Source organism: Pseudophryne corroboree, chromosome 4 (assembly GCF_028390025.1).
Source record: "Pseudophryne corroboree isolate aPseCor3 chromosome 4, aPseCor3.hap2, whole genome shotgun sequence".
Lineage (NCBI taxonomy): Eukaryota > Metazoa > Chordata > Amphibia > Anura > Myobatrachidae > Pseudophryne > Pseudophryne corroboree.
This window is the reverse complement of record NC_086447.1, coordinates 721,062,811-721,080,220: the sequence shown is the minus strand read 5'-3', so window position 1 is coordinate 721,080,220 and position 17,410 is coordinate 721,062,811. Positions and strand designations below refer to the sequence as shown.

Here is a 17,410-nt window from a genome sequence, read left to right as displayed (position 1 = left end):
CACGGGTAGGTGGTATACAATTATGGATGGACTGCCGAGTGCCGACACAGAGGTAGCTACAGCCGTGGACTACCGTACTGTGTCTGCTGCTAATATAGACTGGTTGATAAAGAGATGTAGTATGTATGTATAAAGAAGAAAGAAAAAAAAACCACGGGTAGGTGGTATACAATTATGGACGGACTGCCGAGTGCCGACACAGAGGTAGCTACAGCCGTGGACTACCGTACTGTGTCTGCTGCTAATATAGACTGGTTGATAAAGAGATGTAGTATGTATGTATAAAGAAGAAAGAAAAAAAAACCACGGGTAGGTGGTATACAATTATGGACGGACTGCCGAGTGCCGACACAGAGGTAGCTACAGCCGTGGACTACCGTACTGTGTCTGCTGCTAATATAGACTGGTTGATAATGAGATGTAGTATGTATAAAGAAGAAAGAAAAAAAAAACCACGGGTAGGTGGTATACAATTATGGACGGACTGCCGAGTGCCGACACAGAGGTAGCTACAGCCGTGGACTACCGTACTGTACTGTGTCTGCTGCTAATATAGACTGGATGATAATGAGATGTAGTATGTATAAAGAAGAAAGAAAAAAAAAAACACGGGTAGGTGGTATACAATTATGGATGGACTGCCGAGTGCCGACACAGAGGTAGCTACAGCCGTGAACTACCGTACTGTGTCTGCTGCGACTGGATGATAAATAATGATATAAAAAATATATATATATCACTACTGCAGCCGGACAGGTATATATTATATAATGACGGACCTGCTGGACACTGTCTGTCAGCAGAATGAGTTTTTTATTTTATAGAATAAAAAAACACCACACAAGTCACACGACGTGTGTTTAACTTTTACAGGCAGACATTCACAATACAATATAGTATACTATATACTGGTGGTCAGGTCACTGGTCAGTCACACTGGCAGTGGCACTCCTGCAGAAAAAAAGTGTGCACTGTTTAATTTTAATATGTACTCCTGGCTCCTGCTATAACCTAACTGCTCCCCAGTCTCCCCCACAATTAAGCTGTGTGAGCACAGTCAGATATTATACATAGATGATGCAGCAGCACACTGGGCTGAGCACAGATATGGTATGTGACTGAGTCACTGTGTATCGTTTTTTCAGGCAGAGAACGGATTATATTAAATAATATAAAACTGCACTGGTGGTCACTGGTCAGTCACTAGTATAACTAACTAATACTATCAGCAAAATTCTGCACTCTCTGTCTGAGTACTCCTCCTAAGCTCCAGTAAATGAAGTGTCACTGTCTCACTCTCACTCTCCTATCTATTTCTTCTCTAAACGGAGAGGACGCCAGCCACGTCCTCTCACTATCAATCTCAATGCACGTGTAAAATGGCGGCGACGCGCGGCTCCTTATATAGAATCCGAGCCTCGCGAGAATCCGACAGCGTCATGATGACGTTCGGGCGCGCTCGGGTTAACCGAGCAAGGCGGGAAGATCCGAGTCGCTCGGATCCGTGTAAAAAAAGCTGAAGTTCGGGCGGGTTCGGATTCCGAGGAACCGAACCCGCTCATCACTAGTGGTTACATGCAATCACATGGTCACCGCCAAGTTCACACCCCAAAACGCCCTAATTCACACAAAGACAGATCAGTCCAAGTTGTGGCCAACTCAGAATAGGACGGACATACACAAACGTGTAAATTTGTATTGGCGTGTACTTTGTGTGCAAATACTCGCCATCTGCACTTGTGTAACTCAGAATCAGCTAGGGAGGGGCCTTAAGACTGCACACCTATAGCTGCCAGTAATGTGAGGTGTACCTACTGAGACTTGTAGTTCTACAGAGAAAAGAGGGGTGTTGTAGGTGCACTGTCTCTAGCATTACTGATATCATATAGCTTAGCATATAATAAATAGTGGAGTTTAGTTATGAATTGATCAATGCATGAAGCTGCAGCCCTGCGGCAAGGGACTCCACTCTGCTGCAGTACCTAACACTATAGGCGTTCAAACCTAGGGCACGGGACCCCCCAAACCACCACAGCCAAGCGACCCCAGAGCATCACAGGGAATGATTATGTGTAGTGAGAAGGATTAAGGAATAGGTGAGAAAAGCGTGTTATGGGGTGAATTAATATAAGTGGAAAAGGTGTGACATGTATAATAAACAAACGGTGAAAGTGCCAAATTAAATGTAATGCTGCGATGCCCTGTTGTCACCCAGCCACGGCAGTCCAGAAGGCCCCGCGCCCCAGGAGCCACCCCATTGCTGACTTATAGTACAGAATAATTGGACTCACCTAGAATTGTGCCATATACAAAAGTGCAGTCATGTTCGGTACCCTAGTTAAAATAAATGAGGGTCAAGTGTGGGTGGGTGCAAGTCCAAGAATGAAGGTGTCTCACTCCTTCAGGTGTGTCTATATAAAACACTTTTAGTTTGCTAGTTAGGGGCCTTAAGGCTGCATATCTACAGCTGCCAGTAATGTGAGGTGCTACCTACTGAGACTTGTAGAATCAGCCCCTGTGCCTCTAGCCCACACACGCTTATTACTAAATTTTGGTATTGTAAGGATGATGGAATAAAGGAAATGACAATACTGTTGGGTTTTTTTTTAGTAGGAAAGTCCTACGATTCCTCCCCAGATTCATCTTCATAGTTTCATTTTTATTTATTTTCCATTTTTCATTTCATAATGTCACATTGGATCAATTTAATTTTCTGTTTAAAAAGTTGCAGCTCCTACTGACTTCTGAGCATAACAGTGGTGAAAAGAGAATCACCTGGTCTGTGCCTTGTGCTGCTTCTATACCATGTCATGATAAATGTTAGCTGCTCCTTATTACTTGTGTGACTGTAGCTGAGCTGATGCTTAGTGATAATGCCCGTGGTGACTGTGGACGGTGATGTACAGCCATGTGTTATTATTTGCAGTTCTCCAGCAGGTGACCTTTCTAAAAATCCTCACCGAGTGATTTACTCCTTTCTCAAATTCTGTCAGTGAGCATCTGTAATAAACCTAAGCCAAAAAATAGCATGTTTTTGTAGTCCATAAATACTGTTGTTTTATCCTGTGTCTCTAATTGCTGTACGCATTGGTTGCATGTCCAATTACTACACTTTTCAAGCTGTTTTAATAGATAGCTTTATTTTTCTTATATGCCTTTAATAAGTATTTTAAAATATATCTATGTACTAGAATTGTAATGACTTAGAAAAAAGAACTTGGGTGGAGATGACTGAGGTGAGGCTCAGTTTTCCAGATCTCCCGGTTCTACTACAGTATGTCTGTAATGGTCCCAGCCACGCTCCTGTTTCTGCTACAGTATCCGCTTTTTTAGATGAGACAAACTGTTGTTAATGACCCATCCCCCCCATGACCTTTATGTGAATGGGACTGAAAGATCAATAGTAGGAATTTATGGAGTGTGGGACCGTTCCCCTTTAAGATGAGCACACAGTGACTGAATTTGATAACCAGTTTGGCAACGCATTGTAAACAGGTTCTTGCCGAATAACAAAAGTGTGGTTGGAAGATGACTACATACATAGGTCCATAGCAGCCAGTTACAGATGCTTTAAAACTTTATGATAATTGTCTGATCAGCTTGGATTGGATAATCGTTAGGCATCGCACTGTTTTGGGGGCCACAAATGTGGAACTATCACTGTATGTATTGCCAGCTCTCACATAATTATGTTCATGATATCTGTTAAGCGCCTTGAGTCCTATTGGAAAAAGAGCGCTATATAAATAAAATTATTATTATTATATAACAGATTTATCCTTAACTCCCTTACATAGCTGTGTAGCTTTTTTGTTTTTCTTTCAACATTTTACATATCTCACTAATGCCATGTTTAATGTTTGTGCTTCTTCATACAGCCAAAATCAATATTCATACCACAGGAATCAAGTGCTTCTGAAGATGACAACCAAGGAACGATCAAGAGATGTCCCATTTCAGAGAGCCCAGCACGGCCAGCTTCTTACGTACCTCCAAGACCTCCACCTCCACGGTTACCACTCCACAAGACAGGCGTTTTAGGTGATCCTAAAATGTTATAATGTATGCCAATATAGTCTTAGTTTTACATCTAAATTTGCATAAAGTGTACTTTTGTTTGTGTTACCTGTTTTTATCGAAAATTGAGATGCAATACATCAGCGCAAAGACACCATCGGCGGGATGTAATGCGGCCCGTGCGGGATGCCAGCCGAACCTGGACGTTTTTTAAAGGGGCAATCACTTACACTGCATGGTTTTGCCTTGTAAGTGATTGCCCCTTTAAAAAAACGTCCGTGTTCAGCCGGCATCCCTCACGGCCGCCGAGCTCGGGTGGCATTACATCCCACCGCATATATCATCCACAGCAACATTGTGTGAGATCATCAAAAATATAGAAACAAGATGAATAAGTAAATAATAATAATAATTTTATTTATAGCGCTCTCTCTCCAATAGGTCTCGAGGTGCTTTACAGACTTCAAATACATACCATAGGATTTAGTGTTAAAGCAATTTGAAAAACCACACAGAAATAAAAAGGAGAAATCTATATAGCAGGCATAATGCAGGTTGAAATCATAATTTTGGGTAATAAATTCCACGAGTTATGACGAGCTGTACAATAAACACCCGCGTTTAAACATTGGTGTATAAAGCATATAGTATAATGTACTTGCGACAGGAAATGGTATAGGCCGCAGATAAAGCATAATATTACTAAGCACTCCTATTTTTTTCCTTTTTTACACTGACTGCTTACTTTTTTCTCAGTTTTACATCTTACTTTGCTTATAGTGTGCTATGTAGTTAGGATTAGTATTTTCGTAGCAAAGGAATTGGTGTGATGTCGCAATGCTTGGCACAGATCACTTGTATCAGACCTGTTTTTGCCTTTTTACCCTAGATTGTTTTACTTTCCCCCAATTTTTTTATTAAGTTCGCTTATTGTGTACTAGACACTTAGGATTAGTGTTTTGAGTATAGGTGTATGTGGACGTAGGATGTAGAAGCTGGGTGGAATTACATTTCTATATAATATGACACGGTATCTCCATCTAGCATTCAGACTTGAAAATAATTGATCTCTTTTCCCACAGGTAATGGCGTAGGTTCATTTCAAGTAAATGGGGAACGGGACACTTCGTCACTTCCTCAGCCGGTAGACAGTCGTACTACAAAGTCACTAAGTGTGCCTACACGGAAAGAAAAGAAAGATGTGCCGGTAGGTCTAATTGTCTAAACTTGCTTTATAATTTAATATAGTCTTCAGAATTTAACTTCAACTGCTGCTTATGTTTTGGTTCTCTGAACCTGTAGTTGAATACAACGACAGACATGTCTAAAGAGATAATCCAGCCTCCTCCATCCGAGTAACCATGTTGCTGAGTGAATTGTGCACAAAATGACTACATACAGTATATTAAGTTACTGTAGTAGCATAAAGTGGGACATTTCTTGTTCTTCTTGTATGTAATGTTTGCACTTATTTGTGTTTGTAATAATAAGACATTATATTGTAAGCTGTTTGGATCAGGTGATTTGGTTTTTGGTTTCATGTTTTGTCCATGGCACTCACATTATAGTTGCAGTTCAGCAGGCACATTTATATCTGTACATGTTCTGTAAAGCTTGGCATACCTGTATTTGCCATGATCACGTACTCTATGGGTGTGGATTACAAGACAGTACATAAATAGACAGTCAAAGGTTGACATCAGATGATCGACAGGGTCAAAAGGTTGACATGCAAATGTTCGCCAGGAAAAGTCAACACTTTTTGTTATTTTAATCCTAACCCTCACCCTAGTGTTTAACCCTAACCTTCCCCTTCCACAGCCTAACCCTCCCCCCCAGTGCCTAATCCTAACCCTCCCCCTATTGCCTAATCCAAACTGACCCCTTTCAAAGCCTAACCCGCTGCCGAGTGCCTCGCCTTAACTGTTCCCTCTGGCAGCCTAATTCTAACCCTCCCCCAAGAGCCTAACCCTATACTTCACTCTAACCGCTAACCCTAAAAATCATGGAAAAAAGTAGGCGATAGACACCTCCTGCATGAATTTGCAAGATCCGAGTGCTGTGCCTGAGGATGCAGCCTTGGATCACCATCTTAACCATCAGTCTGGTCGCAATTCGCAATGTTTCCAGGCAACGGTCAGCCTGCATAAGCTGAAGCTTACTCAGACTGGCATCCAATGATGCAGAACCTGGAACCGTAACGCCTACAAAACGAGGGTGCCACTCCCCCGTTTTAAAGAACAGTGTCGCCTCCCCTCCAAACGCATGCTGCATTTGACGGGGGGGCTGCAAGCGATACAGAAAGACCCATTCTCCACACGCGCAGAATGGGTTTTACACCAGCGCAGATCTTCAATCATAGGATTTGTACGTAAACCATTAGGTCTACATACAGATCTGAATGAGGTCCTCAATCTGCTGATCATCAGGAACGTGTAACTTCTCAGTGTAAGTCCCAGTAACTGCAGCACACGAGGCAATTTGAGATTCTGGAAGAAATACAGTAAGTCTGTCCTTACATGAATGCAGCCATCAAATGTTTTCATTGTTCTTACCTATACAGCCTGTGCGAACATTTTCTGGTGTTCTCCAGTATGTGATCCTTAGTAATATATACGTATACACTTGGAATTTTTTACATTGTATTTTGTAAATTCTTGTGTTTTTTTGCCCAGGAACAAAGAATGTAACAGAATTAAAGATGAATTGTAATATTTATTCTCCGCACACAGTAGACCTGGTTTAATTGCTTTTTAAACTTCCTTTCCTAGTTTTTCTTATGTTTTGTTTTGTTTTCCAAAGTATCTACAGCACTGTCAATAAAACAATACTTTCTAACTTCAGCGCCCCTTCAACAGTTTCAGAGAATGGTCGGAAATTATTTGCCTGTGATGCGAATGACATTTAGCATCAAGTTTATATATCAGATCTCCTAAGCAGGAAACATACATGTGTAATATATTTTTTTCTATTTTAGAAGGCAATAAGCAATGGACTTCCACCTACGCCTAAAGTGCACGTAAGTAACTTGCCAAAAACAATCATGAAAGGGTTTCATCTACAGAAATATGAAAAATTTGACTGTTGGGACTGCGACAGCTGCAGTGACTGTGGGATAGGGTCACGAAGTATAGAGATATTCAGTGTAGTTGTTTGTTTTATGTCAGCAGAGTCCAGTCATGAGTTAGCTAAACTGTCTCACAGTATATGTTTAATTTTCTGGCGGTCAGGATACCTACCAATGCTGGAATCCCGGCAGCTGGCAAAGCTGCCAGGCAGAATACAGGCGCAACAGAACTATTCCCACTCGTGGGTGTCCACGACACCCATAGAGTGGGAATATAACCTGTGGCGAGCGCAGCAAGCCCATTATAGGATTTTTTGCGCTCACCCCGCTGCCGGCACACTGGCGGCCGGGATGTCGATGTCTGTATATTGACGGCCAGCATCCCGGCCGTCGGTAAATCATACTGAACCCCCTTCTCACAAATGCATGGAACAAAATGATGACATACTATAAAGACGTTAATTATTACTTTTTGCCTTCTTTTGTTTAAGCTCTCTCTCTCTCTCGCACTGTCACTCTCTATAGATAGAATAAGAGTTACAATGAACCACATAGAGTTTAGAGCTACTGGGGTATATTCAATTAGGGTCGGATCCATTCCGACATGCATTTGTCAGAATGGATCCGACAACCCCTATTCAAATCTCATCTCAATTCGACTTTTAAAAAGTCGAATTGAGATGAAGGACCCAGAGGAGGAGAGGGGGCCCTGCCGCGGGGAGGCCAGCGGGGACAGCCGCGGGCAGACGGAGGAGATCAGCGCTACAGTAGCGCTGCAGGAGGTTGTCTCACAGCCGCCCAACCTCACGGCAGTGTCCACCCGGCTCCAGCAAGTGAGACCTCACTTGCTGGAGCCGGGTGGACGCTGCCGTGAGCGGCGCGGCTGTGAGACATCCTGCTGCAGAGCTGTGCTGTAGCACTGCTCTCCCCTGTATGCCCGCGGCTGTCTCCCTGCGGCTCCCCCCCTCTCCTCCTCTGGGTCCCACATCTCAGTCCGACATTTTTATATGTCGGACTGAGATGGTCGAAAAAGGGGTACAAAACCTGCCGGTTTTGGCCCCGTTTTCGACACAAGCACGTGGATCGGCAGCTATTCCGCCAATCCACGTACTTTTCGACAAGTCGAATTCCTCGACTTGTCGAAAAATTTTGGGTTTGATTGAATAGGTCGAATCACGATTCGGCCTTAAAAAGTCGAAAACTGCCGTCTTTTCGACAGCCGGCAGCTTTCAACTTCAATTGAATATACCCCACTGAGTGCTAACAGTGATATGTTACTATTCTCCCCTATCCTAAAATACCCATCACTTTTTCCTGGCTCTAACTGGTCAGCTCTGTGGATAAGCAGGGAAAGGATGGGTAATTTGGTGAAGTAGGGTATTAATAAAAGCAGAATAAGGTGTCTAAACCCATTATTATCTGCCTCTTAGTTTGTATATATTCTATAGTAATTTACTAGGAAGAGGAAGCGGAGTCACCTGCCCATTGTCTTGTAATTCCTGATATTGTATGCAGTACATTTATTCTGGAGCTATACAGGTTATGACAACAGGCTTCAATAACAGTGTTATAGTATAGTCTATAGAACAGGAAATGTGAGTGTTGGGCAGCTTCCTGTCATGTAAACCATCTGCAGCTGTGAATTAACATTAAGTTGAGCAATTTTCCTTACTGTTGGTATCATATTCATTTTAGAATCCAGAGAATCCTGAAAATAACAGGACTGAATAATCTCTTAATATATTTACTTTAAAACTAAACAGTGAATTTGACTTCATCTTGTAGCTTAGTGCAGATATGAAATGTAGGAAACTAGTGCTAGATGCTTCAATATTTTGTATTTAATATATATTTAGTTGAAGAAAAATCTCTTCTTCTGTAATATTGGTAATACTGCCATCTTCTGGCTGATGTGATTTTTGTACCCCACCACAAACAGCACTGAGTAGCAAGCCACTAGATAAATGCCCTTGGATGGATTTTGTTCTGCCAGCTCTTGAATTTGAGTGGCCACAATGTCTTTGGAGTGACACTTGTCACTTGCTACAACTTTTTTATGCACATTGGACTGCCAAAATGTGATTGGTCAGCATGCCTCTGTCTGCTTGTCACTGCTGCTGCTGTGCTAGAAAGAGGTGTTTTCTATTTATGAACTCAGATGAACTGTTCAGCAGTCTCTTGAAAACCAAGATATATTTTCAGCAGGCACCGGTTTATGTTTATGTACCTGTGTGCGTCTATATATACGGTTTATATAGAGAGGAGAGATGGAGTGAAAGATTGATTGCACTTTGCGATCGTAAGCTTTGTTTTAAGCTTGTCTTGTTGTGAAGATACAGGATTCAGGTTCAGCTCTTTTGTCACTCAGACTTTGCTAGTCAGCACGAAGGCAGTGCTGGCTGAGGGTAATGTCCCAAAATGAATGTTAGGAATGTCCAAAAGTGAAACGCTGAATGATGGGTATTATTCACTGTTAGCCTTAAGGTGCATACGCACGGCGAGATTTTGACTACGGCCGATTTTGATTATGCGATTTCCCTTGAACTCCCCAGAGCCCAGAACCACTGATATTGACTGTACACACGGTGCAATTTTGCTGTATACAATTTTGCCTATACTAGAAACTAGGGGGGTCATTCCGAGTTGTTCGCTCAGTATTTTTTTTCGCATCGCAGCGATTTTCCGCTTAGTGCGCATGCGCAATGTCCGCAGTGCGACTGCGCCAAGTAAATTTGCTATGCAGTTAGGAATTTTACTCACGGCTTTTTCATTGTTCTGGTGATCGTAGTGTGATTGACAGGAAGTGGGTGTTACTGGGCGGAAACTGGCCGTTTTATGGGTGTGTGCGGAAAAACGCTACCGTTTCTGGGAAAAACGCGGGAGTGGCTGGGGAAACGGAGGAGTGTCTGGGCGAAAGCTGGGTGTGTTTGTGACGTCAAACCAGGAACGACAAGCACTGAACTGATCGCAGATGCCGAGTAAGTCTGGAGCTACTCAGAAACTGCTAAGAGAGGTGTAATCGCAATATTGCGAATACGTCGTTCGCAATTTTAAGAAGCTAAGATTCACTCCCAGTAGGCGGCGGCTTAGCGTGAGTAAATCTGCTAAAAGCAGCTTGCGAGCGAACAACTCGGAATGACCCCCTAGGTTGTAAACTTTCTAGTCAAAACTGCCTTGCCTGAGGGAGCACGCATCAGCATCACAAGCTGTATACACACGGTGCGATATGTACTAATTTTTCTAACGATTTTGACTATACAGTCAAAATCGTAATCACACATCGCACCGTGTGTATGCACCTTTAGTCCAATTCCTACATATTTGGCAGATTTTAGTTGATCCTACCTTGATAAAGAGTTTAAGGGAGAAAATTCAGTTTTGTTTATATGGACAGAACAGAGGCACAATATTAGTGTTGTTGCCTTACAGCCCTGGAATCATGGGTTAGATTCCAACCAGGGCCTTATCTGGTTTATATGTTCTGCCCATGGTTACATGGATTTCCTGCAGATGCTCTGGTGTGCTCCCACATTTACAAAAACAAATAGTTTTTGACAATGTGTTCAAATTAAATAGTTTATGGAGATTACAGATTAGATTACACATTACCAGCTATGTTCTCTCTTCATAAACTTGTGGTTACCAGGTTGAGACCAAGGGGTATATTCAATTAAAGTCGGATCCATTCCGACATTCATTTGTCGGAATGGATCCGACCTGGGCTATTCAATGACATCTCAATTCGACTTTTAAAAAAAGTCGAATTGAGATGCGGGAGGCGAGACGGGGGAGAGCCGCGAGCAGACGGGGTAGACGCTGCTGTAGCGCTGCTCTCCCACGTCTGCCCGCGGCTCCCTCACCCTCTCACTCTGCCTCTCCCTGTCCCTGCATCACAGCCACCGCTCTCGGCAGCGTCCACCCGGCTCCAGCAAGCGAGTTCTCACTTGCTGGAGCCGGGTGGACGCTGCTGTGAGCGGCGCCTGTGACATCATCCGGTACGGCTCTCCCCGTCACCGGCGCTGCGCTCCCCGTCTCCGGCGCTGCTCTCCCCATCTCACTTCAACTTTATTTAAAGTCGGATTGAGATGGTCGGTTTTGGGCCCGTTTTCAACACAAGCACGTGGATCGGCAGCTATTCCGCCAATCCACGTGCTTTTTAACAAGTCAAATAATTTGGGGTTAGATTGAATAGGTCAGAACCCCTTCCGACCTAAAAAAGTCGAAAACTGACGTCTTTTCAACAGACGGCAGCTTTTTACCTTAATTGATTGTATACCCCCAACTGTCCATACAGTCCAGTATTGTTTGTAAAGCCACAGGGACACAATTATACTGTGCTCCCATGCCTGTCTTTTCCAAAATGTAAGTTGTCTTGTAACTTGTATTTTAAAAAGAAAATCCTTGCTTAGCATATGGAACAGACAGTCTTTGCAGCACCTGAAGTTAGTCAGAATAGAAACATAGGCAGTGTAATGCAAAGGCTTGCTATCAGTTGGCGCCTCTGATTTACTGTCTCTGCTTCCACTGACACCTCAAGATGAAAGTTGTTTTTCTGTTGATTACAAGGAACATGCTGAAAGCAAAATTGGAAACGTGGAAGAATTACTGTCTGTCGTTGCTCAATTACAGGAGCATGAGGAGACGCAGAAGACGAATATACACGGAAAGATCTGAAATTAGATGTGGCAAATTTATGTGATGTGTGTTTTGAAACATTCATTGCAAATCTCATTTCACTGAAATACCCCATTAAGAATATTTTGCATAGAAGCAGCATCTGTGCGTGAGTTTCAGCAAGGCAGCTTAGCAAGACAACAGCAGAGACAAACAATACCACATTTTAGAGGTCTGCGTGCGGAACGAGTCATTAATTACAGTCTATCAGCAGCACATTCAGATCTGCCAGTTGCTCATAACAAAACAGCAGAGAATGAGAACAGGAAACTAACCCGGGCACCAGGGTGGCATGATGGGCGATAGTGTTTTTCCCACTGTCTGCCCATTGGGTTTCCTTGTTTCCTTCACACCAAGGAATATATGGCAGTTGTAGTGGACGGGTTCACTACGGCTGGCCGGCGGTCAAATATGTGTTGCACATTTCTGACATTAACCCGGTTACCACAAAAAAGGGTATTATGTTTGGGGAGAAAAAGCAGCCAGTGACTTTTCCCCCATCTGATGAGTTAAATGAATTGTGTGAAGAAGCGTGGGGTTCCCCAGATAAGAAACTAGTGATTTCTAAGCGGTTACTAATGGCGTACCCTTTCCCGCCAACGGATAGGTTATGCTGGGAGACATCCCCTAGGGTGGACAAGGCGCTCACACGCTTATCAAAAAAGGTGGCACTGCCGTCTCAGGATACGGCCGCCTTAAAGGAGCCTGCAGATAGAAAGCAGGAGGCTATCCTGAAGTCTGTGTATACACACTCAGGTACTATACTGAGACCTGCTATTGCTTCAGCATGGATGTGTAGTGCTGCAGCAGCATGGTCTGATTCCCTGTCTGATAACATTGATTCCCTTGACAGGGACACTATTTTGCTAACCATAGAGCATATTAAAGACGTAGTCTTATATATGAGGGATGCACAGAGGGACATTTGCCGGCTGGCATCTAGAATTAATGCAATGTCCATTTCTGCCAGGAGAGTATTATGGACTCGGCAGTGGACAGGTGATGCTGATTCTAAAAGGCACATGGAGGTTTTGCCTTATAAGGGTGAGGAATTGTTTGGGGACGGTCTCTCGGACCTCGTATCCACAGCAACAGCTGGGAAGTCGACTTTTTTACCTCAGGTTCCCTCACAGCCTAAGAAAGCACCGTATTATCAAGTACAGTCCTTTCGGCCTCAGAAAGGCAAGCGGGTCAGAGGCGCGTCCTTTCTGCCCAGAGGCAGGGGTAGAGGGAAAAAGCTGCACCAGACAGCCAGTTCCCAGGAACAAAAATCCTCCCCTGCTTCCACTAAGTCCACCGCATGACGCTGGGGCTCCACAGGTGGAGCCAGGTGCGGTGGGGGCCCGTCTCCGGAACTTCAGCGACCAGTGGGTTCGCTCACAGGTGGATCTCTGGATTCTACAAGTGGTATCTCAGGGATACAAGCTGGAGTTCGAGACGTCTCCCCCTCGCCGTTACCTCAAATCAGCCTTGCCAGTTACTCCCAAGGACAGGGAGGTAGTACTGGCGGCAATTCACAAGCTGTACCTCCAGCAGGTGATAATCAAAGTTCCCCTCCTTCAACAGGGACGGGGTTACTATTCCACAATGTTTGTGGTACCGAAACCAGACGGTTCGGTGAGACCCATTCTAAATTTGAAATCCTTGAACACTTATATAAGGAAGTTCAAGTTCAAAATGGAATCGCTCAGGGCGGTTATTGCAAGCCTGGAAGAGGGGGATTATATGGTATCACTGGACATCAAGGATACTTACCTACATGTCCCCATTTACCTACCTCACCAGGAGTACCTCCGATTTGTGGTACAGGACTGCCATTACCTATTCCAGACGTTGCCGTTTGGTCTGTCCACGGCACCGAGGGTATTTACCAAGGTAATGGCCGAAATGATGATACTCTTCCGAAAGAAGGGAGTTATAATTATCCCGTACTTGGACGATCTCCTTATAAAGGCGAGGTCCATGGAGCAGTTGTTGGTCGGAGTAGCACTATCTCAGGAAGTGCTACAACAGCACGGCTGGATTCTGAATATCCCAAAGTCGCAGCTGGTTCCTACGACGCGTCTGCTGTTCCTGGGTATGATTCTGGACACAGAACAGAAGAAGGTGTTTCTCCCGGAGGAGAAGGCCAAGGAGTTGTCATCTCTGGTCAGAGACCTCCTGAAACCAAAACAGGTGTCGGTGCATCACTGCACGCGAGTCCTGGGAAAGATGGTAGCTTCTTACGAAGCAATTCCCTTCGGCAGGTTCCATGCAAGGATCTTTCAGTGGGATCTGTTAGACAAGTGGTCCGGATCGCATCTTCAGATGCATCGGCTGATCACCCTGTCCCCGAGGGCCAGGGTGTCTCTGCTGTGGTGGCTGCAGAGTGCTCATCTTCTCGAGGGCCGCAGATTCGGCATACAGGACTGGATCCTGGTGACCACGGATGCAAGCCTCCGAGGTTGGGGGGCAGTCACTCAGGAAAGAAACTTCCAAGGACAATGGTCGAGTCAGGAGACTTCCCTACACATAAATATTCTGGAAGTAAGAGCCATTTACAACGCCCTAAGTCAAGCAAAACCCCTGCTTCAAAACCAGCCGGTGCTGATTCAGTCAGACAACATCACGGCGGTCGCCCATGTAAACCGACAGGGCGGCACAAGAAGCAGGATGGCAATGGCAGAAGCCACAAGGATTCTCCGATGGGCGGAGAATCACGTGATAGCACTGTCAGCAGTGTTCATTCCGGGAGTGGACAACTGGGAAGCAGACTTCCTCAGCAGGCACGACCTCCACCCGGGAGAGTGGGGACTTCATCCAGAAGTCTTCCAGCTGATTGTAAATCGTTGGGAAAGGCCACAGGTGGACATGATGGCGTCCCGCCTCAACAAAAAGCTAAAAAGATATTGCGCCAGGTCAAGGGACCCTCAGGCGATAGCTGTGGACGCTCTAGTGACACCGTGGGTGTACCAATCGGTTTATGTGTTCCCTCCTCTTCCTCTCATACCAAAGGTACTGAGGATAATAAGAAAGAGAGGAGTAAGAACTATACTCATCGTTCCGGATTGGCCAAGAAGAACTTGGTACCCGGAACTACAAGAAATTATCTCAGAGGACCCTTGGCCTCTGCCGCTCCGACAGGACCTGCTGCAGCAGGGGCCCTGTCTGTTCCAAGACTTACCGCTGCTGCGTTTGACGGCATGGCGGTTGAACGCCGGATCCTGATGGAAAAGGGCATTCCGGTTGAAGTCATTCCTACGCTGATAAAAGCTAGGAAGGATGTGACAGCAAAAAATTATCACCGCATATGGCGAAAATATGTTGCTTGGTGTGAGGCTATGAAGGCCCCAACAGAGGAATTTCAGCTGGGTCGATTTCTGCACTTCCTACAGTCAGGAGTGACTATGGGCCTAAAATTGGGATCCATAAAAGTCCAGATTTCGGCCCTGTCTATTTTCTTTCAAAAAGAACTGGCTTCACTGCCTGAAGTTCAGACGTTTGTCAAGGGAGTGCTGCATATTCAGCCCCCTTTTGTGCCTCCAGTGGCACCTTGGGATCTCAACGTTGTGTTGGATTTCCTAAAATCACATTGGTTTGAGCCACTTCAGACCGTGGAGCTAAAATATCTCACGTGGAAAGTGGTCATGCTATTGGCCTTAGCTTCGGCTAGGCGTGTGTCAGAATTGGCGGCTTTGTCATGTAAAAGCCCCTATCTGATCTTCCATATGGACAGGGCTGAATTGAGGACTCGTCCCCAATTTCTCCCTAAGGTGGTATCAGCGTTTCATTTGAACCAACCTATTGTGGTGCCTGCGGCTACTCGGGACTTGGAGGATTCCAAGTTGCTGGACGTAGTCCGGGCCCTGCAAAATCTATGTTTCCAGGACGGCTAGAGTCAGAAAAACTGGCTCGCTGTTTATCCTGCATGCACCCAACAAGCTGGGTGCTCCTGCTTCTAAGCAAACTATTGCTCGCTGGATCTGTAGCACGATTCAGCAGGCTCATTCTGCGGCTGGACTGCCGCATCCTAAATCAGTAAAAGCCCATTCCACGAGGAAGGTGGGCTCTTCTTGGGCGGCTGCCCGAGGGGTCTCGGCTTTACAACTTTGCCGAGCTGCTACCTGGTCGGGATCAAACACGTTTGCAAAATTCTACAAGTTTGATACCCTGGCTGAGGAGGACCTTGAGTTTGCTCATTCGGTGCTGCAGAGTCATCCGCACTCTCCCGCCCGTTTGGGAGCTTTGGTATAATCCCCATGGTCCTTACGGAGTACCCAGCATCCACTAGGACGTCAGAGAAAATAAGAATTTACTCACCGGTAATTCTATTTCTCGTAGTCCGTAATGGATGCTGGGAGCCCGTCCCAAGTGCGGACTTCTGCAATACTTGTATATAGTTATTGCTTAACTATAGGGTTATTGTTCTGAGCCATCTGTTGAATGAGGCTCAGCTGTTATTCATGCTGTTAACTGGGTATAGTTATCACAAGTTATACGGTGTGATTGGTGTGGCTGGTATGAGTCTTACCCTGGATTCCAAATCCTTTCCTAGTAATGTCAGCTCTTCCGGGCACAGTTTCCCTAACTGAGGTCTGGAGGAGGGGCATAGAGGGAGGAGCCAGTGCACACCAGATGTAGTACCTAATCTTTCTTTAAAGAGTGCCCAGTCTCCTGCGGAGCCCGTCTATTCCCCATGGTCCTTACGGTGTACCCAGCATCCACTACGGACTACGAGAAATAGAATTACCGGTGAGTAAATTCTTATTTTCACTCAAGGTGTGAACGGTTTATAGTGTGTACAAGATTTGCATTCACTGCTACTGTACCAAAATAATAATCATCTCTGATACAGCAAAAACCGTTTCCATTCTCACGTATGCAAAAGAAAAAAAAAATTGAAACCATTTATTTATACATGCTCACTGATGCCTAATCTATAGCCACGCTATGAAGAAAGCACCAATATGGCAGCAAAGAATTTGCAAACATCCAATTACAGGTGGTTTTCTACTGTTTGTGACGGTCATCTGCTGTTTGTGCCTGCCTGTGACCACATGCACATAACATGGTTTTCCCAGTGAGATGCGGTTAGTCATGTGACCGACGCCAGAATCCCCACACCACTTGGAATCCTGGTGCTGTAACACCCAACGCCAACATCCCGGGGGTAAGTATTGGGCCCCCAGTTAGGGTTATGAGTGGAGGTTAGGGTTAGGCACTAAAGGGGGAATTTAGCCGTAGCTGGCACCCCCCCAGAGTCTTAGCCCTAGCCAACACCCACTGGATCTTAGCCCTAGAAGCTACCCTCACTATCTTAGCCCTTGCCACCTCCCAAGCCAGGTTTAGGGTAGGGGGAAAGGGAGGGGTAAAATAATTACCCCGTCCCCTGTCGCCATTCTCATGGGCGCGATACCAGTGACGGTCATGTGACCGCTAGCATCCCTTCCCAGGTATAGTCAAGGACTATACCCTTCCCAGGTATAGTCCTTGACAGTCACCTTATTGTACTTGGCTTACATTTGAACACCCCATTCCACTTATCCTAGCACAGGTATGTGTGACAGTCATAGAACTCTGCATGGGCGCATGTGTGTCCCACTGTTCTGAATGAATTCCTATATAACTTTGTAACCGTACTGTTACACATTTCTTCTCAGATTAACCTTGTTT

General features: G+C 45.0%; 1 protein-coding gene across 7 annotated transcripts in view; it reads left to right on the top strand.

Moving 5' to 3' along the window:
• The window catches only part of MAP4K3 (mitogen-activated protein kinase kinase kinase kinase 3), a 691,402-nt gene that overhangs the window by 566,891 nt on the left and 107,101 nt on the right, over positions 1 to 17,410 (top strand). For all 7 annotated transcript variants that reach the window (XM_063918040.1, XM_063918039.1, XM_063918038.1 and 4 more), the window contains 3 exons: positions 3,879 to 4,041; positions 5,100 to 5,224; positions 6,995 to 7,036. In XM_063918040.1, coding sequence (XP_063774110.1) covers positions 3,879 to 4,041; positions 5,100 to 5,224; positions 6,995 to 7,036 — 330 coding nt within the window. The remainder of the gene's footprint in view (positions 1 to 3,878; positions 4,042 to 5,099; positions 5,225 to 6,994; positions 7,037 to 17,410) is intronic.